The following is a 23,759-nucleotide window of genomic DNA, read 5'->3' as shown; positions in this document are numbered from 1 at the left end:
TAACAAAAACTCATTCTGTCTCTACAAATCATACCAAATCAAGCTTAAATGTTTACCTCTTTTCTCCTGTTGCTTTTATAACACTCCATTACCAATTCTCCTCATATTATTGAGGCTAGTTTCCTTAATCCAATACACTCTCTGGAATTCCTTTTATCAGTATGCCAACTAAAGAAATTAATCTTTAGAACTTTAAAGCCTGAGGTGGGGAGGGTTGATGAGATTGTCATTCTCATAACTCATTTGGAAGGAGGCTAACATAGGTCATTCTTCCAGGAACTAAGATTTTTCAGAACCAAACACACAGATACACACATATATATTCATATCTTTCATTCTTTTATCTTTCAACCTTCTCTCTCTCTCATTCTGTATGTACTTGGATGTTTATATCAGTCAGTCACTCAATCACTAAACATTTATTAAATGCCTGCTATGTGTCAGGTACTATGCTAAGTGCTGGGGATACAAAAAGAAGCAAAAGACAGTCCCTACCTTCAAGACGGGGTAGACAACATGCAAACAAATGTATGCAAACAATCTATATACAGCATAAACAGTAAATAATTAACACAGGGAAGGCACTGGAATGAAGAAGAGTTGGGAAAGTGTTTCTGTAAAAGATGGGATCTTAGTTGAGATTTAAGGGAAGCTAGTAGGTTGAGTTGGAACGCCAGGCACTAGGCATGGGGAACAGCCAAAGAAAATGCCTAGATCCAAGAGATGGAGTATCGTGTATATGGAACAGTAAGAAAGCCAGGGCCACTTGATCAAGTAGTAGATGGAAAAGTACAGTGTAAGAAGGCTAGAAAAATAGGAGGAGCCTAATTTAAGAAGGGCTTTGAATGCAAAATAGAGGATTTTGTATTTGATCCTGGAGGTGATGGAGTTTATTGAGTTAGTGAAGGTGGGGGGAGGAGGAAGTGACACAGTCTGACTAGTGCTTTAGGAAAATTACTTGAGTGACTGAAGAGAGGATGGATCAGAGTAGGGGGAGACTTGAGGCAGGCAAACCTACCAGCAGGTTGTTGCAGTGGTCCAGAGATAAGGTGATGAAGGCCTGCTGAGTGGTGGCAATAGAAGGAAAGGGAAGGGGCCATTTCTGAGAGATGTTGCAAAGGTGAAATCAACAGGTCTTGGCAACAGATTGGGGGGATGAGGCCTGGTGAGAGATAGTGAGAAGTCAAAGATGACTCCTAGGCTGGGATCTTGAGGGACTTGGAGGATGGTGTTGTTGCCCCAGATAGAAATTTAAAAGTTCAAAAAGGAAACCATTTGGGGAGAAAGATGAGTTCCATTTGGACGGGTTAAGTTTAAGATGTCTATTGAACGTCAGGTTTGAGATGCTTGAAAGGCAGTGGGAGATGCGAGACTGCAGGTCAGCAGAGAAGTTGGGTAAGGATAGATTTGAGAATCATCAGCATAGAAGTGGTAATTAAATCTATGGGAGCTAATGAGATCACCAAATGAGGTGTAGTATAAAGGGAGGAGAGAAAAGGGCCCAGGACAGAACACTGTGGGACACCTGCAGTTAAAAGAGCGTGATCCAGAAGAGGATCCAACAAAGGAGACAGCAAAGGAGTGGTTTGGTAAGTGGGAGAACCAGGCGAAAATGGTGTCTGGAAAACCTAGAGAGAAGAGAGGATCAAGGAAGAGAGGGTGATCAATATTTTCAAAAGCTATAGAGGCCAAGGAGAATGAGGATTGAGAAAAGGCCACTGGGTTTGACAACTAAGAGATCACTGGTATTTTTGGAGACAGAAGTATGGGTGGGATGATGAAGTTAGAAGTCAGACTGTATGGGGTTAAGAAGAGAGTGAGAAGGGAAAAACTGGAAGCACCTATTATAGGTGGAGTTTGCATAGAATCTAGCTATCCAGGGCAGAAGAGATAGAGGGTGATTATTAGTGGAGATGGAAACTTCAAGTGACTTTTTTGTCAGAATGGAAGAAGATGTGGCCATGTGTGTAGGCAGTAGGGTAGGAGACAGTAGACAGAAAGTGAAAATAAGTGATAGAATGGGAATGATAGAGGGGACCATCTTAGAGGAGATGGCATGGAATGGGATTTCTTGAGCAAGTAAAGGGGTTAAACTTGGTAAAGAGTAAGGCCAGTTCATTGTATGAAATGGGTGAAGGAGGAGAAAGTAGCAGAAAGCACCTGATGGGAAATGGGAAATGTGAAGGGGTAAGAGGTAACTCATGGCAAATGGCCTCTTTTTTTCACTAAGATATGAGGCAAGATTCTCAGCTGACAAGGTGCGGGGCAGCCGTGGGAAGTTTGAGGAGGAATGAGATTTGGAATGAGATTTGGAAGAGCCACTGTGGAGAGTGGCATACAGTGGGCAGACATAACAGAATTGCCTAGCAGCAGTGAGGGGCCCAGTCGAGGTTATGTAACATATATTTGTAATGGACCCAGTCAGAACATGTTTCTCCACCTTCATTCAGCAGCATGCATGTAGAAGTGAAGGTGAGGAATGGTGAGAGCGATCCGAGACTGAGGCTTGCTTGGCTGGGTGTAGTAGGTGATAGGAATAAGGCAACTAGCAGGTCCCTAGAAATATGAGAGAAAGACCTTATAGATTTGAATTGGTTCACCAAAGTTCAAGATGGGGAATAGAGGGGGAGCAAATAATGCAGGGGAGATAGCCTGGGAGAGAATTGAGGGGTCAAAGGATTGGAGAACGCAGTGCAGGTGAAGAATAGGACTGTTTAAGGAAGGCAGAGGGAGAGGTGAAACTATAATAGATTATGGTCGGAGAAGGGGATTTTGGAATTCTTGAAGGAAGAGGTAGTATATTTGTGGCAAGATCAAGGGTATAACCAACTTGGTATGTGGCTGACGTAGACTGCATGACTTTACATGGTCATGGGAAGCGAACAGGTTGAGGAAATGAATGGTTAGGGTGTTTGAGGGAGAGTCATTATGATTGTAGAAGTTCCCTAGTATGAGGGCAAGAGTTGGGGAAAAGAGAAAAATTGGAAGCCTTATACTGAACTCATGAAGAAGGATGGGGACTTTGAAGTCACTTGTACATGTATTTATATATCTTGCACGTATATTTATATATCTGAAAATGTACATGTATTTATCTATCTGAAAATATATATATAATGCCACCTTAAAGTTGTGCAGTTCCCTACCATTTATGAATTTCTTTCATATGCACTTTCATGTCTGATTCCTTCCTTCCTTTCTTTCTTTCCTTCCCTCCTTCCTCTTTTCCTCCCTTCCTAAAATCCTTTAATTTTTGTTGATACCAGGTTCATTCATATAGTACTTTGCTGTTTATGAAATACTTTTATATGCAGTATCTCATTTGATCTGTACAACGACACTCTGAGATAGCTGTGGCAGGTTCTTATTTATCCCCGTTCTACAAATGAGGAACTTGCTGTTCACAAAGATCAATACAAATTGGTTAAGTGGTATAGTTGCGATGCTGGCCCAGGGTCTTATGACCCCTATTTAGTGCCTTTACTGCTACGAATCTTGAGTTGCCTTTTTTTAAAATATACAAAGTTTATGTGTCTTTATTATGTTTCCCGTTAGTTCCATCTGTTTTTTTTTTTTTCCTTTCATTAGGCATACTTGGTTGCTGACTCATAGGTAGAATGGGACACAAAATATCTTCCTTCTTAATAAAAGTCTCTTAGTATAGTAGTTTTGGACAAGTTCAGAGAATTCAAGCTCTGCCTTCTTCTTTATCCTCTTTTCTCGGCAAGTTTGTAGATGGGTAGTCAGTTTCTAAAACATAATTGAAGGTCTTGGCAAACAGTTGGACATTCTAGCACGTCAGCTTCCCAAAGTATCACATGGTTTCTTGGCTTTCTTAGCAAGGGATCTTATTGCTTATGTGTTGTTTACTTCCAACTGTCTGGATGACAACACAGAAGAACCATTTAAATAGTAACCTACATCAGCTTTTTAACCTCATGACCCTCCAAGGGCTCAGGCCTGTTTTTTGGAGTCAGGTGCCTATTAGAAATAGCATTTAATTATGACACAGCAAAACAATGTTGCTTCATTGTGAGGTCAGATATTGGAACTGAATGAAATAAGGATGTCCAAGAAGAAGCCTTTCCACTTACCAAATCAATCCCATTTTTAGAGATTAGAGGTGAGGGCAAAAAGCAAGTTGTTTTTATCCCAGTACTACTTAGTTATTTTTGCTAAAAAGCAGTCGTGAAGGGACAGATGTTTACTACCAATTTCCCATTTCACTACTTGGCCAAATGAAATCAATAAGGAAAAAATACAGAAGCAAATAAGTATCAGGTACTCTTTTATTAAATATGAAAGCATTAAAGTTCCTTTTTCTGCAGACTTAGAGGATTAGATTATTGGGATAGGAATTTTACCCGATTGTGAAGTAAGGTTATCTTCTCTTGAAGGCCTCTAGCCTGTGTCAGTCCTGAATCATTTTAACATATTTGCAATTAAAGGGAATCCTACATGACCTTAATGCAGGGGATCATGGAACCACTGAATCAAAGAAGATTCTACATTCAAAGTGCTTTGCAAACCTTGCAACTCTACAGTTGTTATTGTTATTAATGAATCTTAGCATCAAAAGAATTGAGTCCAATCCAGATCTGTATAAAAATCTTTTCTGTAACATTCCTTATAAGGGCAGCTAGGTGGCTCGGTGGATAGAGCACCAGGCCTGAAGTCAGGAAGACTTTATCTTCCTGAGTTCAAATCATATACTTACTAGTTGTGTGACCCTGAGCAAGTCACTTAACCCTGTTTACCTCAGTTTCCTCATCTGTCAAATGAACTGAAGAAGGAAATGGCAAACCACTCCAGTATCTTGGCCAAGAAAAGCCCACATGGTGGTGACAAAGAGTCAGGCCTAACTGAAAGACTAAATAATAACAACAAAACGTCCCATATAGGTGAAATCATTTTAATCTTTGGTGAAATACTTCCAGTGATGGGAAGCTCTTTCATTTTATAAGTCAGTACATTTCACTGTTGGACAACTCTAGTTGTCATAAAGTTCATTCTTATGTTGAGGTAGAACTTCTTTCTCATAGTTTTTAGCTGCTGTACCTAATTGTTCTGCCCTCTGGAACACAGATGTCAAGCCCGCCTCCCTCATGGGCAGAACCAGATTAAAGTGTAATTGGGAAATGTTTAACAAAATAAAAGTGCAACGCAACAGAGGTCATGTTAACTTGTGGTTTTCTAAGTCACTATAGGCTTGACAGGGATCCTTTCTGTTTGAGTTTGACACCGTTGCTCTAGAACCTTAGGTTTTTATTGAAACAATAGACAATATATTTTGATTTGCCATTTTAGGGAGAGCTCTGTGGTAGCTCAGCTTTGTTTACTAAAGCATTTACGTAAATTTCTATGCTTGTAGGCGGGCCATATAAATCGCAGTGCGGCTGCATTTTGGACAGTCCTGCTCTAGAACAACACAGAGCAAATCTACTTTCTATAAGACATCTTTTTCCTATATTACATCCCTTCAAAGATTTGAATAGAGTAATGTTTTCTCCTTATAGTCTTTTCTTTGGACTAATATCCCAGTTCCCTTCAGTCATTCCTCATATAGCTTGAGTTCCAAATTTTGAATCTCCATCATGATGGGCCTCTTTTGAATGCTAAACAACTTTCAAGTGTGTCTATCAAAATAGCTTACTGACATTTGAAGAGAATATTCCATATGTGAGTCAATTCAATAAATATTTTATTGAGTATCTTTGTGCAAGGCCCTAATACACAGAGTATATTCTTTAAGACTGTTCTTCTACAATATAGTCTACTAATGCAACTGTGGATTATTTAATATTAGCTTAAAGAGCTGATGTTTCATGCTGTTGGCTTATGTACCCTTCTAAACTTCCGTCCAAAAGTTTCCCACATTTCTCTGAACAAGAAAGATGCATCAATGCACTCTTTTAAAATTCACCACGATTTCTAGTAGTCAGTTTACTGCTAGTGTATAATATGAAATGCCGTTCGGTTTGTATATTTTGTATGTCAATGTATGAGGCATTGATAATCCTCCCCTTCCTTTTTCAAATGTCTCCAGATCCAGAAAACCAACAGTACATATAATTGGGGAGCAACTTTTAGCTTACACAATCCTTACACCTACACAGCATGGACACTGAAAATGCTAAACCCGGTTGTGTGTTTATATGTGTGAGAGGGGAGAAGTAGTGGAAGTGTTTGGCAAGAGGTAGGAATGGAGAAAAATCCAAATACCATATTAATAAGTTCTCCACATAGATGGATACATTTAATCTGCAAATGTGAAACCAATTCAGATTATCTATTAGATTAACATGTGGTCAAAATTTGCATAGTCCCTTGCCAAATATTAAACTGTTCTTAAAAATACCTAATCTGAAAATCTGACATACTGTTCACGTGCTGGTCACTGCCTCACCTTGGTCAGCATCTGTACAATCATCTAGTTGATGAACCTAGCTTAGAGGACTTCTACCTCTAACACTCTCTGGTGCTTTGGCTAGTTATTGGAGCAAAATTATTCTGCTTTTCCATCTACGCAATATTGATACCAGGTAAGTGCACAATTATTTCCTAAGGCTTTATTGTATAGGGGCTGTGGAGCAAGATGATTATAGCCTGCTAGGCACTTTGAGCAATGAAGGAAGATAACTGGACCTACAGAGAAATAAACACCATACTTTTTTTTGAAAGTTGCATTTTTATGGCCTACTGGGTTGATAAATGAAACAGAAAAGGAGCAAATAGAGAAAATGGGTAGACAATAGGACCACTTTAAAGAAAAGTTCTGGAGTCCCTTTTCTCTGACCAAGATGGGAGATAGTAAAAATAGAAGATACAGCATTCACTGTACTGTACAAGCTTTAGAGGCATGTTACGTATGTGAACTTACATATTTAACAACATAGAGATTCTCATTCCAGAAGTGATGGGGAAAATATCTGCTTGGTCTTTTTAAAGCAATTGTTTTGGGGTCTGAGTGCATAAGCTTTTCTTGAATTCATGTGTAATATAAATACTATTTCACAGTCAATAGAAGTTATAAAGGATCATGGGGTGGGGTGGGTAAATCCCCCCCTTGCCTACTAAGATTCCATTTAGGTCATACCAACATGTGCTTTTGAGTATCCATTTATACAGAATCTGACTGCAAATACAAAGTTATTTAAGCAGCATCTAAAATTTTACAGTTCAAAATGTCACAAGTCTTTATATGTAGTCTGTTGATTTTTGTGCTGTGCTTGGGGACCAACTTCCGGTATGGAAATGATATGGTAGGGCAAATCCCACTGGCATCCTTTTCTTTGTATTTGCCCAGTCCAAAGAAGCCCCTTAGCAGCTTAGTTGACATGAACTGAATGTAAAGGCAAATAGAACAAGAAAAATTAGAATAAGGATATAATATGAAAAACTTAATTACACAGATGTAGAGTATTCCCATATTTAGTTTTATATAGCTAATATGCTGAAACCTATCTATTCTTTTATTATCTATCTTAATTCTTTATTTGGTAGTTTTTTTAAAAAAAATGAAACTGAAGAGCAGGCTTTGTGTGGCAGAATTATTCATTTCTCTTCATGGCTGTTTTTCTCTAAATATGCCTTTGTTCTTTGATGTGTTTTAATACCTCTTCTCCTTGCTTCTCAAATCTAATTTGTCACCAGCCTTCGTCCTGTCTTCCTCTAGAGTATCTTGACTCTGTCCCTTGTCTATTCCCACTGTCAGTGATGTATCTCTCACCTTCCTCACCTTTCCCCTGCAATGTTGCAATAGCCTCTACTCATTCCTGCCGCCTCTATGTACTTCCCTCAAGTTGATTCTTTACATGGCTTCTACGTAGTCTTCCTTAAACACAGTTCTAATAATGTTACTGCTGTGCCTTGTTCAGAACTTTGAATGGTAGGTACCCTGTTACCTCCTGAATCAAGTCCGAACTGTTGAGACTAGCATTGAAGAGTTTCTGTAATTGCATTCCAACCTGTCCAACCTGCACATCTCCCACTTCTTTTCTTCATGTAGTCTACATTCTAGCCAAACAAGACTGCTTGATGCCCTTTCCACATGCCCTAAAGTTCCCTGCCTCCATGTTTCTGCCTAAATTGTTATCTATCTCTGGGATACTCCCTTTTCCTAGCTATGCCTAATTCTTGCCCATCCTTCAAAGGCCATCTCTTCTAGGAAAGCTTCTCTTAACCTCTCTCCAACTTGCAACTACTTGTGACTTTTTTCTCCTTTGAATCCCTATTGCATTTTTTGATATTTCTCTTATGGAACTTACCACATCCTGTCTTGTAGCTTTTTTTTGGAGTTGGCCTTACCCCTTCTACCAGATAGTAAATGTATTTAAATAAGAGACTTTGTCGTTTTTTCAGTTCGGTGAAAATCATTCAGTAGGAACTCAATAAATGTTTTTGAACTGAATTCCTTTAGGCCAAATTATAATAGAAAATTTACTTCCTTAAATATTACACTCTTAGAAGTTATAGCCAGATCATTATAGCTGTCAGGAACTATTGGGACTCAATCTTTTTTCCTTTATTTATAATGGCCTATACTGCCTAAATTTTGTTCTACTCAAAAGTAGATGAAATGACGGGAGGGGAACTTTTATATACAGCTTAGCTCCTATTTAAAACAACAACCTTTTAAATGTTTTTTCTTTGTTATTTTAGGTCCTTTGGTGTTGTCCTCTGGGAGATTGCAACATTAGCAGAACAGCCCTATCAGGGCATGTCTAATGAACAAGTTCTCCGGTTTGTTATGGAGGGTGGCCTTCTAGAGAAACCAGACAACTGCCCCGATATGCTGTATGTATTCCCTGGGCCTCTTAGTTTCCTTCTTTCTATTCTCTGATACTGCCTTCTTCCATTAGTAATGAGGAATCAAAATTCAGAGAAGCTAGTCCAACAGTGGGCAGCATTACAACAGGCTTTTACATTGGTGGCTGCCTGTTGGGGTTTTACCCCTAAGGAACCATGTTTGAGGAAACGTCTACCTTTGTTTTTTCTTATGTCTTATTTTATTTAGCTTTATCCTTGGTGTACATACAAGTTTGGTAGCCTTTGCTATTTTGTTCAGGTGAAGCCCACCTATGAAATTTATGACCAGTCTTTCCTATCCTTCCCACCGCACCCCCCCACAACGGTCTACACACAAACATGCACGCACATGCACACAGGCATAAGGATAGTTAATATCTACATTTCACCAGTGTAAAATAACTCTAAGGAAGCCTTTGCAGTCACTGGCTTTTTTTGAAGACCACAACTGTGGAAGACGAGCAGAAAGAACATGTGACCTTTGGTATCAGGAATTTTTAGTGTCTCATGCAGATGAAAAACACATCAATTCTTTACCTTGGGCAGTTCCAACACTCTGCTGCAACCAAGGCTTTTTCTCAGTGAGGTAAATATTTTCCCCCTTTCTGTTAAGTGTTTAAAAAGAGCGTGAACCATATGACTAATATTATCACTCAAACTTCATTTTAGTGAACAATGTGGAACTGAAACATGCTTTAATTTAGCTTTAAATCCCTTTTACACAACCCTTGGCATGCACAACCTCAGTTAATTTTAGACACTTAATACTCTCATGTTCTCAAACTGTCTTTTTGGAAAGAAACCTACAACTTGTTCTGAAATTTGTTCGAGGCCGATAATGGGCATATGATTCCTTCTGGTCCTCAGCTGCTGAGCATTCTTGTGAAAAGAGTTTTTCTGGCTAGAGGTCTTGCTCTGGTGTCAGATGACAATGTTGTTTTGTCACTTGAGGGAGGTAGGAGCTGGGAAAAATGGGAGGTGGTGGGTACTGAGGGGTGGGAGTGCTGTAGCCTTATGCCTTCCCATCACACTCTTTTCTTTGCACAAGACTAGAAAGAGGATGACAAGAAATCCCTCAGTTATATTAGACACATTAAGACAAGCTGTAGAAATAGAAAATGGAGTGATTTGGTTTCTCATATTATAGTTAAAGCAAAAATCTTCTTCATAGAGTTTCTTAATTGTATTCTGAAAAGCATTAACGAATGTAGCCTGCTCATAAGTAGTAGAGATTGCGTATTTATTTTAAAACAAAAGTTAAAACCTTGAGTAATCATTCTGGGAAGGCATGTCAAGGAGAATTTTAGATTGTCTTTTTAAATTGTTTTGGAAAAACTGCCCCACCATGTTGATGCCCACCCTGGATGGTGTCCTCTTTGGAGAAGCCTCTGAGGACAGATGTTTTGTGGACAGACTTTCATTTTTGTTCTTGAAAGCTACTTCCACCAGGAAAAAACATGAATCTGTTGCCCTCTCTGTAGATTGAGATTGTGTTGGGACTTGAAGGATACCTTTGAAGCAGATGCTCTCTCTGCAAAAATTTTCTCAGAAGAACAATGTTGAAATGGTGAGGCCAATTAGCATTGTGGCTGTTAGGGTAAGCACATTTCTGTGCTTTTTAGTACGTTGGATACCCTTTCAAATTTGGTTCATTTATTATATGCTTTTAACAGTTATCATGAATGTAAAAGGCAAAGGATGAAAGAAGGTTGCCAACCATCAGCTAGACCCTTCACAAGACATATTTTTTTTAAACAAAGTAACACTTAGCCCTGTATTATATATATATATATATATATATATATATATATATATATATATATATATATACACACACACACACACACACACACACACACACACACACATATACACACACATATATATATACACATATACACACACATATATACATATATATACATACATATATATATACATATATATACACATACATATATATATATATATAATATATATATATATCAGGCTTTGCTTTACATTGTGTTTCCTAGAACCCAGATCTGGAGAGAATTCTTTCCAGTTCTTCTAAGTGTATCCTACTCACCCTGAGTATAGTGATAAAAATTACTTGGGGGATAATTTTCAATTAATTTGAGCAAAATGTCATCAGAATACATGGGGCAGGAATTTTTAACTTTTTCTGTGTAATGGACCCCTTTGGCAGTTTGGAGAAGCCTTTAGACCCTTTCTCAGAATAATGTTTTCAAAATGCAAAAAATAGAATACATAGGATTATCAAGGGAACTAATTATATTGAAATACAGTTTTATCAAAATGTTTACCTTTGGTTGTTTTTTTTTTTTAAGTTCCTGGGCCAAGGTTAAGACTCCTAATTTAGGCTATGATGTTCACTGTTAGAGCTGGTAGAGTCTTGAGGAAGCATTAAAAAAGAGCCCAAGTGAACAGGTGTTAGTTTTGTCTTAGGGGAGGGGGGTGGCATTAGGGAGGGCATGAGTATTTCTCTTTTGTGTCTTCTCTTGCGGTTCATATAAAATTTTGTCTATAAGATATTTGTGGGACTCGTAAAGTTGATCCACCCACAGAAGAATGGTATTTTAATATTCATTTAAGATGCCTGGGAATAGGAGCCCACCTGCTATGGGAAAATCAATACACTTCCTGTTCCCAGCATAATGTAACAGGAAAATTGAGGAGAGGTAGCATTTAGATGGTATGAGTTTAATTCAGTTAGATGTCTTTATTTTGCAGTCTAAAAGTTCTCTGGAAAATGCCTCTCCCTCTTGGATGTATAACAAAATAAAAAGGAAACTGCTTAGTTTTATAGGTAGTATTCCTATTGGTCCTTGCTTGTCCTCATTTGTGGATAAATTTAGCAAAAGAAGATATCCTCTAGCAGACAAGTTCTTTGGATACAAAGCATTGGGAAACAGGTCAAAATGGAAGAAAATATTTTAAAACCAGAGTCAGGCCATATTCTGATGTCTTGAACTCATATAACTGCCCCCAAAGTCCAATCCTGCACCATCTGTACACACACACACACACACACACTGTCACCTCTGTGACATGAAACTCATACACACATACATAGACATATATAGACATATATACATACACACACGTATATAGGGTGTTCAAACATCTTAGTGTAATGTATTAAACTTTATTAGCTTAACACTGAACTAAGACTTTTGGGACAGCTTGTATAAGTACAGTTTCTTGTGAATGGCAGTCTTCTGTATGTACGAATTAAAGGAGTATATACTAACTAGATAGACCCAAAACAAAATAACCCAAAGGCATCTGGACTGCTTTATTTTTCAGTTTGCAAAACATAATGGAACACAATTCCCCCACCCTTGTTGATTAAAAGCCATACATTGTTGAAGATTCTTGGCTGGTTTTGCTAAGATTCAAAGTACTTGAATAGAGACCAAACTTAAATAATGTTTCCAGTCTGTTTTAACACTTGGATAAAATTTCCCCTTGGTAAACAGTACATCCTAACACCATTAACTTGTTTACTCTAACATAGGAGTATTTAAGTTAGAGCAAGTATTTAAGATACCAAGGCATAATAATGCAGCATAAAAATTTCATGGCCTGGAAGTTGTTTTTGAAACATGAACTCCCTCTGAAAATGTGCAGTGGTGACTCTAATGAGCTTGCTTTTTGCAGACATAAAAGCAGACACCCAGGCATCTTCTCTCTGAGTTCTGCTTTGTAGGGAATCTTGTTGTCCGAAGTGTCGTGACCACCGTTCTCATCAGGTCTGACTGAAGCTTCTTCCTTACGTTTAAAGCAAGAATGCTTTGATCCTTAAGCTCTCTGTATGCGTCTTAGCTTGCTAACTCTCCTACACAGATTTTGACTTGTCCATTTTATGATTCCTGCTGAAGTGAAGAGCAGTAACGGGTCTGTCAGAGAAATGCATCTCCTTCCCCTCCTCCCTTTTTTTTTTTGGGGGGGGGGGGGTAGTGGTAAAGAATAGAGCAGTGTCCAATAGTAGTAAGTGATTACTAATTTTCTTTTAGCGTGGTTGTAATGCCTCAGGATCATCCAGTTTGCCAGATGTCCCTAATGTCTCTGGTTAATTATGGCCTCAGTTATATGCTGAATACATTTTAAATAATGAAGCTTCACAAGCCCGGATTTTTTAAAAGGACTTTTATCATTTTAACACCACAGCTTTTTAGCCACACGGTTTTCTTTGCTATAGTTTGCTTATGTCTTAGACCAAATATTATTTAAGGGATATGGTATTTCTCCAACATTAGTTTTAACACTTCATCTCTGATTCACCCATCATCTCCCCCTCAAACAAATAAAAAAACCCCAACCCTTAACCAGTGTTTTAAAAGGAAGAGCTGTTTGTTGGTTTGTTTGTTTTTTAATTAGCTTGCATAGTCCTCTAGAAGCTGGAGTCTATTGGAAAGTTTTCTTGTTGAGATAGTGTAAACAGGGTCTTGAATCCTGTAGAGTAAAAAAAAAAAAAAAAAAAAAAAACTTCCTTTTATGGGAAGTACTGGAAGGTTTTTGAATCTGGAATGGTTTAAAAGAAGCATCACATGGCCTTGTTTGTGCTGATGTCACATGCATTACTCCACTGCTTTGTGGTATCTCCCAAGCATTGCCCCCAGGCCACAGGGCTGTGAGCCAGGGAGTATCAAGTGAGTGTTCTTGGCCCCAGCTGATGCTTCTATTCAGGGACATACCAGTCAGCTAGAGAGGCATAGCCATGAAGTCACAGAGATGGATTTTATATATTTATGTCAGAGCTTTATTTCTATATGTGTTGTTTTTCTCTCCTCCTCCCCCTCCCCACCTTGGGAAATGGTGGAGCAAGAAAAGAGAGAAGGGAACATTGGAAGGCAGATGTCTTAGATCCTTTACAGAGAGAAGTTGACTGAGCTATAAATGCTGAATATGTGTCAGTAAATGCAAAATTTTTACACTACTCATGATTGTAGAGGAAGCCCAGAGACTTCCAGGGGAATTTTGACAGTTTCTGGGTTCACTTTGTAACAAATAAACTAAGCTTATTAGGAACAAAAGATTTAGATCTAGAAAGAACCTTAGAGATGATCTGGCATTGTCCCTTTGTTTTCTAGTTGAAGTAGTGTGACTTGCCCAAGGTCACACATATTGTAAACATCAAATTTTAGATTTGAACTCAAATCTTTTGACTCTGAATTCAGCTCTCTGTTCTACCGTAACACAGGTACCTGAAAAAATGTTTGCTTTAAATTGTATGTATAAACATTTTTTCACTCCTGGAATACTAGAGAATGCTATTTCTCCTTTATGCATTCATAGACAAGTAATCACAGATATTTTGACTGAGCATGATATGAAATCTGTTTATTATACTCTTTGTAAGCCTCATGTCCTCACTCATCCACCCTGGACACATTGTCCCTCCAACACAAATTTAACTGATAGTAATCTCTAATAGGCCTTTATATTCTTTCTGGTCACATGGCAAGATTTCCTCTTTCCAGAGCAAGCATTTATAATATCTATCACCCTCACTCATTTGTGAATTTCTTGGGGGAGAGGAGGGCCACCTGTGGTTAAAGATTTTGCATCTCTGGCTCTAGAGTTCAGAAGCTATACCAGGAGAGCTAAGGATATTGGCTAATTGTAGCTTTTGTATCTATAGCTTTATTTTTCATGAAAATCGATTTTTCAGGTCATTTTGTTTTTATACAATGTTCTACTAACATTTGGGGATTGGGGAGGATAGAGAATAAAAGTACAAGGGAGAAAGTTTTAAAGCCTTCTGTTGTTACAGGCTCCTGTTAAAGAAGGAAATTGTTCTTGGGCAGCTAGCAGCCTCGTTTTTTAAAATCTCCAAGGAATATACTTTTTCCTTTGGTCCTCCTTTTTTCTTTTTGCAGTATAATCAACAGTAGTATACTTTCCATCTTGCTTGTGCTGCTTCATCTTCATCATAAGTATGAAACACCCTTCTTTCCCATGTAACCTTGTGTTTCTACTTGGGATTTTGTATCCACTTTGCCAAATATCACTCACTTTCTTATCTGCCAATGAACTAATGAGCAAAAACACAAGCTCTCTCTTTGGCTTCTAGGAGGTTGGCGCTATACTTACAGCAAAATTTATATTCTGCATCGTTATACTGAAAATGCAGTCTTCTTCCTGATTGAGATACCAGTCTATGCCAGCTGTGGGCAAACAGCGGGCAACTCTATCATTGAGTTACTGGGTTGAAAAGTACTTTGGGTATTCCATAGTTAGTTATATAGTTCCTATTGACTTAAAAAGTCAATAACTTTTTTTTACTGTTGCCCCATAAAGAGGATCCGTTTACTTGTGATCTATTTGGACAATCAGAATTAAGGTCTTAAGTAGAAACTCTGTGAAACAGAAGCATTTCAGTGACCTCTCTGGGTAGGTCTAAGCACATGGATATACTTAGACACCCAGCAATGGAGCAGCATCAGTTTTATCCGCTTTTCTGTGTTGTTCCATTCTGTCTTTTTGTTTCACTTGTAGGTTTGAATTGATGCGTATGTGCTGGCAGTACAATCCCAAAATGAGACCTTCTTTTCTGGAGATCATCGGCAGCATCAAAGATGAGCTGGACCCGGGCTTCAAGGAGGTATCCTTCTTCTACAGTGAAGAGAACAAGCCACCAGACACAGAAGAGCTGGACTTAGAGACTGAGAACATGGAGAGCATTCCCTTAGATCCTTCCTCCACCCTCCAGCCGGCTGACAAACTCTCAGGACACAAAGCCGAGAATGGGCCTGGTGTGGTGGTCCTCAGGGCCAGCTTTGACGAAAGGCAGCCTTACGCGCACATGAATGGAGGACGCAAGAACGAAAGGGCCTTGCCTTTGCCCCAGTCTTCGGCCTGCTGATCCTTGGATCCAGAATCCCATGCAAACAGTAACACATGTACACTGGGGTTGGGGTGGGGGTGGGGGGGTGGAGGGAAAAAGAAATTTAACAATATATTCAAAAGCCTACTGTACCTCAGTGGATCTTCAGAACTGCCATCGCTGCACACAGGAGACCCCTATCTTCAGTAAACAACACATTGACGATTTTTTTCTTTTTTTCAATATGCAAGCAGATGTTTGTTTCAGTAAAGGATTCCTCAAATGAGGCGGGCCTTTAAAAACTTTACTGGTAACATTTAATAGCAACAGAAAACTTGAGGTCTGATTTTCCTCTCTCTCTCTTCCCCTGTCGTCTTTTTTTCATCTCTGTCCTCACACACAGTACACTCTTGGCTTCTTAAGGAGAAACATATCTGCGCGCAAATCCAACCGTAAAGCACTTTTTATCAGATCAAAGAAATGGCTGGCTGAGTGGCCCCAATAACCCCTTGCAAGCACCTGCCTAAAACTATATAAGGTCTTTATAAAATCAAGTTAAGAGACTGGATTTTTAACCCTGCTCTTTTTAATAACTCATGAAATTTGAAAAGGGCCATCGTTCATTCGAAGTTGTTACCATTTTCAATGCTGCCAAATTTTGCCAAAAACCCAAACTTTCCTTTTTCCTTAAATTGTTTTTGGTGGTGTTGTCATAGGCATGGAGAGAGCACAGTAATCAATTGCTCCATTACAAAAAAAAAAAGCACTAGTAATCTTCTCCACCCAATCAGACACTGGCATTCTTTTTACATTGCATTTAAAAAAGAAATCAAATTGTTTTTGTCTAGATTATTGTTATTTTTGGGAACTGGACAAAATATTCCTTTCTCGTGATGGAAATGGGAAGGAACTGAAATTATTCCCGCCCTCTCCCCCCATTCTCTGGCCCCTGGGAATTCTGGAGAAAACTGGCAGTGGTGAGAGCCAGAAGTACACGCTTCACACACAAAGTCAGCCATAAGCCAAACTCCCCTTACCCCACTCCTCCCCATTCATCTCTCCCCACCCCCAGGACACCAACCGGAAGGGATCTCCAGTGATGCAGCCTGCCCCTCTTTACAGGTTTGCAAGGAAAGAAATTTAAAACAAACAACACAAATGAGAAGAAAAAGCAGTAAATGGATTCAAGCATACTAAGCTTTGTTGACATTTTCTCTGTTATTAAGACTTCTTAAAGGGTCTTACAGTTCTCTGTTAGACCGTGGATCATTTGCATACACATCGTCTTTAATGTCACTTTTATAACTTTTTTACGGTTCAGATACTCATCTATATGTCTGTACAGAAAAAAAAAGCTGCTATTTTTTTTGTTCTTTATCTTTGTGGATTTAATCTATGAAAACCTTCAGGTCTACCCTTTTTCCCTTTTCCCCTTCCAACAAAGTTCTTATGCTTTGAACTATAGTGTGCAACTCTCTTCTTCCTCTCCCAGTAATTGATACTTGTATAACATGATTTGCCATGAACTGTTTGATGCCTTTTTATAAATACATTTCCCTCTCCTCCCCTTACCCCCATTAGCTGTTTTTAACACATTAGCTGTGTGGGCACAGGGCTCAAGAAGAAATTGGGAATTGGGGGTAAAGGAAGATGCATGCCCCTGATCCTCATCAGTGTGGCCTAGGGGGTGTTTTTACTATACTCTCCCTCTCCTCACCCACTTCCTTAACCCACACCCACATAGCACTCGAGTCTGTTACAGTGCAAGGCATGATACAAACTCAGGTCAGAAAAAAAAAGGTTAAATATTTAGTACATTCTTGTTCAGTGTTCATATTCATCATTGTTGAGTCTCACCGTCTCGCCCTTGCCTTTCTTTGGATTGTGACACACACATCTCTCTCTCTCTCTCTCTCTCTCTCTCTCTTTCTCTCTTTCTCTCTCTTTCTCTCTTCCCCCCCCCTTCCCCTCCCTTTCCCCCTCCCCCTCTCTCTCTCTATATATACATATATATAAATAATATCTATTTTTTTAATTGTTGGGTACAACAGCGGTTTAACTGCAGACACTAGGCGTTTGGGTCACTATTTTTAAAAAAAAAAAAAAAAGAATATTTTAACCCTTCCATCCCATGAACAAAAACAGCTGCTTCATCCAAATTTTTCTCAGATCTATCACCATGTCACAGGTGGCCCTAAGAGCACTGATCTGATCAGACTTAACCATCTTTCTAATTGGAAAATAACAAGGAACACTTTTTGAATCGTACCTTGTCCTACCTCTCCTTCTCCTTCCACTGCCCCTCCCCCACTGGCAGTTACTTAGATAATTGCATCCGAGTGAGACTAGGCAAAAGGTGAGCTAGGTGGTTGACATCCCCAGGTTGGTGAATAAGCTGAACCATGGGAAACTGTTCTGGCCTGCTGGTCTGGGCATCGACCTGCCATTGGGATCAGTTCCCAGGTAGCTTGTTTCATCTGCAGAAGCCTTGGTAGCTGGAGCAAGGCATGAAAACTCAAGGCACTATTTAAATTAAGTACCTAAGTTCTCCCTGAGGGATGGCGGCACTAGGGTTGTTCTGGGATGGAAATGCTTAAATTTTGGAATAAGAACAAAGAATTAAAATAGAATGATTGCTAGTTGTGACTGGAGATTAAAAACAAAACAAAAAAAAACACAAAAATGTTTGTAGTGCTTTTTGCTTGTATAGTTTGAGTCCCACTTTCTTCTCTAGCCTCTGTCCCATAGTTATTTTCCCTTAAAAAAAAAAAAGGAAAAAAGGAAAAAAAAAAGACAAAAGTTAATTAAGAAGGTATTCTATGTAGGATTTTTTAATTTATTTTTTTGTGATATCAGTTTAAATCACTGTAGAGATGCCCCATAATGAATTTAAATACTGAGATAAGGGTTTTTGTGTATGACGGGGACAGTTTTTTGATTTTTTTCAAACATTTATCTACCTCACTCTTATTTTTTATATGTGTATATATAAAAAAGAATACATCTCACATTTCTCAGCACCTGACAATATGCCGTTGATACTGGTAACCTCATTCACACTACAGACCACATACACTAGGTTATAGAGAGGAGTGGCCAGTACTTTATTCCAAGGGGTCAAAGCATCATTCTAACTCATCTATCTCCTAACATTTCCAAACAGCTTGCCTTTCTCTATTGTTTTTCTTCTTGTTGTTTTGTTTCTTTTTTTTTACTTTTTAACTGTGGGATAAGAAGAAGACATGAGAAGCCTCTGTGACTTAGCATAGTTGTGTTAAGAGAACCTAGGGGTGTGTGTTTGTTCTCTTGCTGCTGTCATAAACCAGGCAACCATTGCAGCCTAGGAGAGTGGCTACTTGTCCATCCACGTCTGATGATAACTGTCTCTGACTGCTCTATACGAATTGAATGATGAATAACTTATTCATTACTAGAGCCAGTTGTTTACAAGGTTTCCAGGATTGGGGGTGGGACTGAGTGAAGCAAATAGCCTTTCTGTTAAAATTCCATAGACTGGCATAAGTTGTTTTTTGTTACCTCCTCTCAGATGCCACTTGCACCACTGGACTGCACCACAAATCACAAGTCCAGGAACACTTTGGTAGAGAAGTGCAACAGTTGTTGAGTTGTATAGTGCTCTAACGTTACCAATTAGGAAACTGTAATTCTTAAAGTTTGCCATTGCTTCTGATGATCCAAAAGGATGATCTAAAATAGAATGACCTGGATAAAATTTTTTCTCTTCTTCTCCCTGCTTCTTTCTTGGTTTCTCTTTTTTTCCTAGAAAGAAAAGGCAACAGTATACCAAACTCTCTGGATTCTAGGGGACTATCGATCAATTTTAGTTTCCCTTTCAGAGTTTTTAGCTGACTATTGTCTACTTGTCCAAATCTAATCCTGCCATTCACATGACCCGAGTTGCCTGATTCTGGCAGTTGCCCTCATAGAGGGCTCTGATGGCAGTATCTGAGAAACATACGGTTGACTCTTCCAAGGTAGGGATGACTTCTTGAAAAATTCAGCTTTATCAGTAAGCTCAGGAGCCTTCTCTGTCCTTAGGGAGAGCATTACTTTTCTCAGAGGTCCTCTGAGCTCCCAAGATCATAAATATTTTGTCAGGGTTTTTTTCTTTCATAGGTGACCCCTTGGTGTAGTGACCTCTCCTCTTTTTTGCACATACCGGTTTCCACAACTGGAGATCTGCAGATCATTCAGCTGGCTATGAGGGTTTTGTTAAAACTGTCCAAGTTGTGTGTGCGTGTGTGTTGTTTTTTTTTTTTTAACGTAGGTGGTTTAAAAGAAAAAAAGTAGGAAAAAACACTAACAATGTAACGCCCATCATGAAAAACATTTCAGAAGCACTTAAATGAAGAGAACATAAGCATTTGTGATGGTGCAGTCGTATTTCCTGGACCAAGCCACCTTCACTATACCAAGGCATTTTATATAGTCAGAGGTCTAGTCTGATTTCATGTTGATTTCCACCTCTCTTTGATTTTTCTTCTTTGTATACTCCAAATAGCTTTACAAATCTGAGTTGTGGCATTTTCCATGCGCTCTCCTCTTGACAATAAGTCACACTGCTTTAGTAATGTGAACCACTGAGAATTGACATTGGCTTTTGTATCGGCATTATGTAATTGTTACATGCAGCCTATTCCTGAGACACCACCAGCTTGTCTGCTCTGGAGAATTTCTCTAATGTCATCTGTTAGAACCAAATTGTAGCACTTCTCATTTGTATTACGTGAGAAGATGATACTGAACTATGTATGACACAAGATTGCCGCCATGGAGGGAACAAGGCAACTTTCATGTTTAGCACTAGGCCATTCTTCTCGCCTCTCGCTCATCATATTTGTAAGCGTTTCAGTGGTAAAGGAGATGGTTTAGTTTTAGATAAACACATAAAAAGAAGGTGGCTATTGTGGAACTACCAAAGCATGCCATACTTGGTATCAAATTTTGAGGTATTTTTGTTTGGGAAGATAGAAATATCAACCAAGTGTGATGCTAAATTTGAGGCCAGTTCATGTTCCACCAAAGCCTCTTTCTCACTGTGACAGCTCCGTTCCATAAGCAGGTTGTGAGTGATTCATGCCTCTTGTCATGGTTTGTTCTCACTGAAACTCAGAATTGGTGGGAATGTCTAGGGTGCTGTGGTCAACTGGTCCCCAGATGTTGCTGTAAGATTCTCTGAGAGCAGTTTTGAATTGTTGAGGATAAGTCTAGTTCAAACTAATGACACTCCTCCATGAAATGCCCTACCCATTCCAGTAGCAAGTATATTAGTAATGTATTTAGGGTTTGGGTTTGGTTTTGTTTTGTTTTTTTAATTAATGTTACTCTTTTGTTTGTCAACTGTCTATTATTTCCTGGGCTAAGCAACGAAGGGAAGGTACCAGAGATCCACTCCTTAAGAACCAGTGATAAAGGTCAAACTTTGTAACTCCACTCTGAAGTAATTGGTGGTACAAATAAGATTTCAAAGAGAAGATATTGTTCAGATTAAACATTTATTGCCAGAGATGCTGAAGATACAGACCTGAGACAGGCCAGAAGGCTTTCTTCATTTTGGCACTCAACTAAGAGGACTGGTTATTCTTTGTGAAAACACACGAATGACCCTCGCTGGTTCAGTAATGAGTCAGTCGATAGGAAGTCAACTCTACTAAACTAATATGATCATATGAAAAGACTATGGGATTGAGGACATGAGGGTACAAGAGCTTAGAAGTTTGGGGGATTTTCTGAGCTTGATGGTTTCTGGAGGTCTCGGACCAAATCAAAGCTTAGAAATCTTACTTGATCACTTGGTTCCTATGAATAAACCATCTAATGTCCTGCTTTGGAAACTGTTACCAAGGAATTTGCTTCAAATTGATCGATGATATGAATTTCTGATGCAGGTGTCATTTCTGGGGTATGTCTTTAGTTTTTACCTAATGGCATTACTCATTTGTGTGTGTGTGTGTGTGTGTGTGTGTGTGTGTGTGTGTGTGTGTGTGTGTGTTTCAGCATCTTTTTGGTAAACATTATGTTAATTAGTGATTCATTAGCATTTTCAATAGGGCTCTTAAGTCCAGTAGATTACGGGTAGTCAGTTGACGAAGATCTGGTTTACAAGAAATAATTAAATGTTTCATTGCATTTTTGTAAGTACATAGAATAATTTTATAAAATGTTTGTAGTTTATAAATGCCTAAAATAATTTAAAGGCACTTTTTTCTCTGTGTGTGCAAATGTGTGCATGTGATCAATTTTTTTGAGGGTACCAGTTTACTAGTTAGCTTTACAGTATGCCAAAAAGGATCTTTACCTTCCCCAAACCGTGGTCACCCCTTCCCCCATCCCCACCCCTCAAGCTTTGTACCCTGGTTTATAACAAAGGAATGGTGATATTGATGGAATTGGTAGTTCTGTATCTTCAGTATCTTGGTCTTCCAGAACCCTCCAGTTGGGGGTGGGGATCATCTCTAGCTGGTCATTGCGCTTTATAGTGTAGCTAACTTAGCGATTGAAAGAACCTCATTGGTTATGGAAACAGAATAAGTGTTGTGGCAACTAAGCAGCCCAAGTCACACCATTTAATATGTGGTTTCATTGTTTCATGGTATGAAATGCCAGAGAAATTGAAGGATTTGACAACACAACAGACAGCTTAACAGTTTTTGTGTGATCATTGCATACAGATTTATTCCTTTAAAATATGACAGTTCCGTATGCAAAATATACCATTTGGTTATTGGTTAGCTGCCTTGTATCATGACTAAAGCTTTGTTTAAAGTTAACAAGGAAGAGTCCCTATTTATTTTTAAGTCAGAACACCGAAGATACATTTTTCTGCTCCAAAAGAATATTTCCCGCCTCTGCTTCCCCCAGCTTCTGACACATGATAGGCTGTGTCTACACAACTCCACAACAATTCACGTCTTTGAAAATAGCTGGATGTTTTGCACTATGGCAACAAAAGGTCTGATTGGTTGGTTTTTTGTTATTTTTTTGTCCAGATGATGTTTGGTGTTGTGTAGACACAGCCATGGAGAAAATAGATGCCTTGAGAAAACACCTTTCTGTTTTCTAAGCCAGTGAGGTTTGAGGTGAAAGGATTGGCCAGAGTTTGTCTACCTCTGGGATGAAAACAAAACCAGAAAGCTCTATGGAACTGATGCATTGCAAATACTACATTTTCCAAGTTTTCTTGTTTAAAAAAAGTTTTTAAAAAAATAAAAAAAAGTAACAACATGGCCAATTTGTTACATAAAATGACTTTCTGTGTATAAATTATTCCTAAAGAAATTCCTGTGTTTATATAAAATGAATCAGTAGATGATGAAAAAATTTCAAAATGTTTTTGTATATTCTGTTGTAAGAATTTATTCCTGTTATTGCGATATACTCTGGATTCTTTACATTATGAAAAAAAAGAAACTTTGTCTATTTTGAATGGCTGAAGCTAAGGCAACTTTAGTTTCTCTTACTCAGCTTTTTTCTAGTAGTTACAGTACTACATGATTTTAAGTTAAATAAAAGAATTCTGTATGCATTTGCTGTTTTTGATTTTGTGGGAGGCTTAGTTCATTGCACTTGGTAAAATGGAGGGGAAGCATTATGGCATGTATATTCACACATGTCACTTGAAAAATATTCGCACTAAGCTTTTGGCTGATTTCTGACAGCTAAATATTTACTACATATAAATTGCTAGAGAAGAAGGAAACCTATGTTATTCTACACCATTAAATAACCTTGAAGAAAACTGTTCTACACAGAAAACAGTACCTCCACCAATCTGACAAAGCTATGGTTTGTAGAAAACAGAGGCCCCCATTGCTGGTGTGGGCCCTAAGGTAAGTCATCCTGCCCTACTGTGGTTTGTGTTCAGGATTCCCAGGGCTGTACTCTGGGCTCAGCTCTTCTGACCAGATTGGGGTGGCAGGCACATAGTGACGCAGAATAAAAGGACAAAAATAATCTTATGCCAGTGTATATCACAACCAGGCATACATCCTTTGCTGATAGAAATGTCTGTCAGTAAACATCATTAATTCACTTTTCCGGGGAATGAGTCAAGGTTGACAGACAAAAAAACATAGCCACTGAAAGATGTCAGGCAAAT

The 23,759-nt window shown here is 38.7% G+C and overlaps 1 protein-coding gene across 1 annotated transcript in view; it reads left to right on the top strand.

The window, feature by feature from the left end:
- IGF1R (insulin like growth factor 1 receptor) overlaps positions 1-16,005 on the top strand; it is a 382,582-nt gene extending 366,577 nt beyond the window's left edge. The window contains exons 20-21 of the mRNA XM_036734372.1: positions 8,662-8,796; positions 15,313-16,005. Of these exons, the coding sequence (XP_036590267.1) occupies positions 8,662-8,796; positions 15,313-15,679 (502 nt within the window). The 3' untranslated portion in view covers positions 15,680-16,005. The remainder of the gene's footprint in view (positions 1-8,661; positions 8,797-15,312) is intronic.
- Positions 16,006-23,759: the final 7,754 nt, after the last annotated feature.

This window comes from Trichosurus vulpecula, chromosome 8 (genome assembly GCF_011100635.1).
Source record: "Trichosurus vulpecula isolate mTriVul1 chromosome 8, mTriVul1.pri, whole genome shotgun sequence".
NCBI classification, from domain to species: domain Eukaryota; kingdom Metazoa; phylum Chordata; class Mammalia; order Diprotodontia; family Phalangeridae; genus Trichosurus; species Trichosurus vulpecula.
Note: the sequence above shows the minus strand (reverse complement) of the source record. Positions and strands in the feature narration are given on the sequence as shown.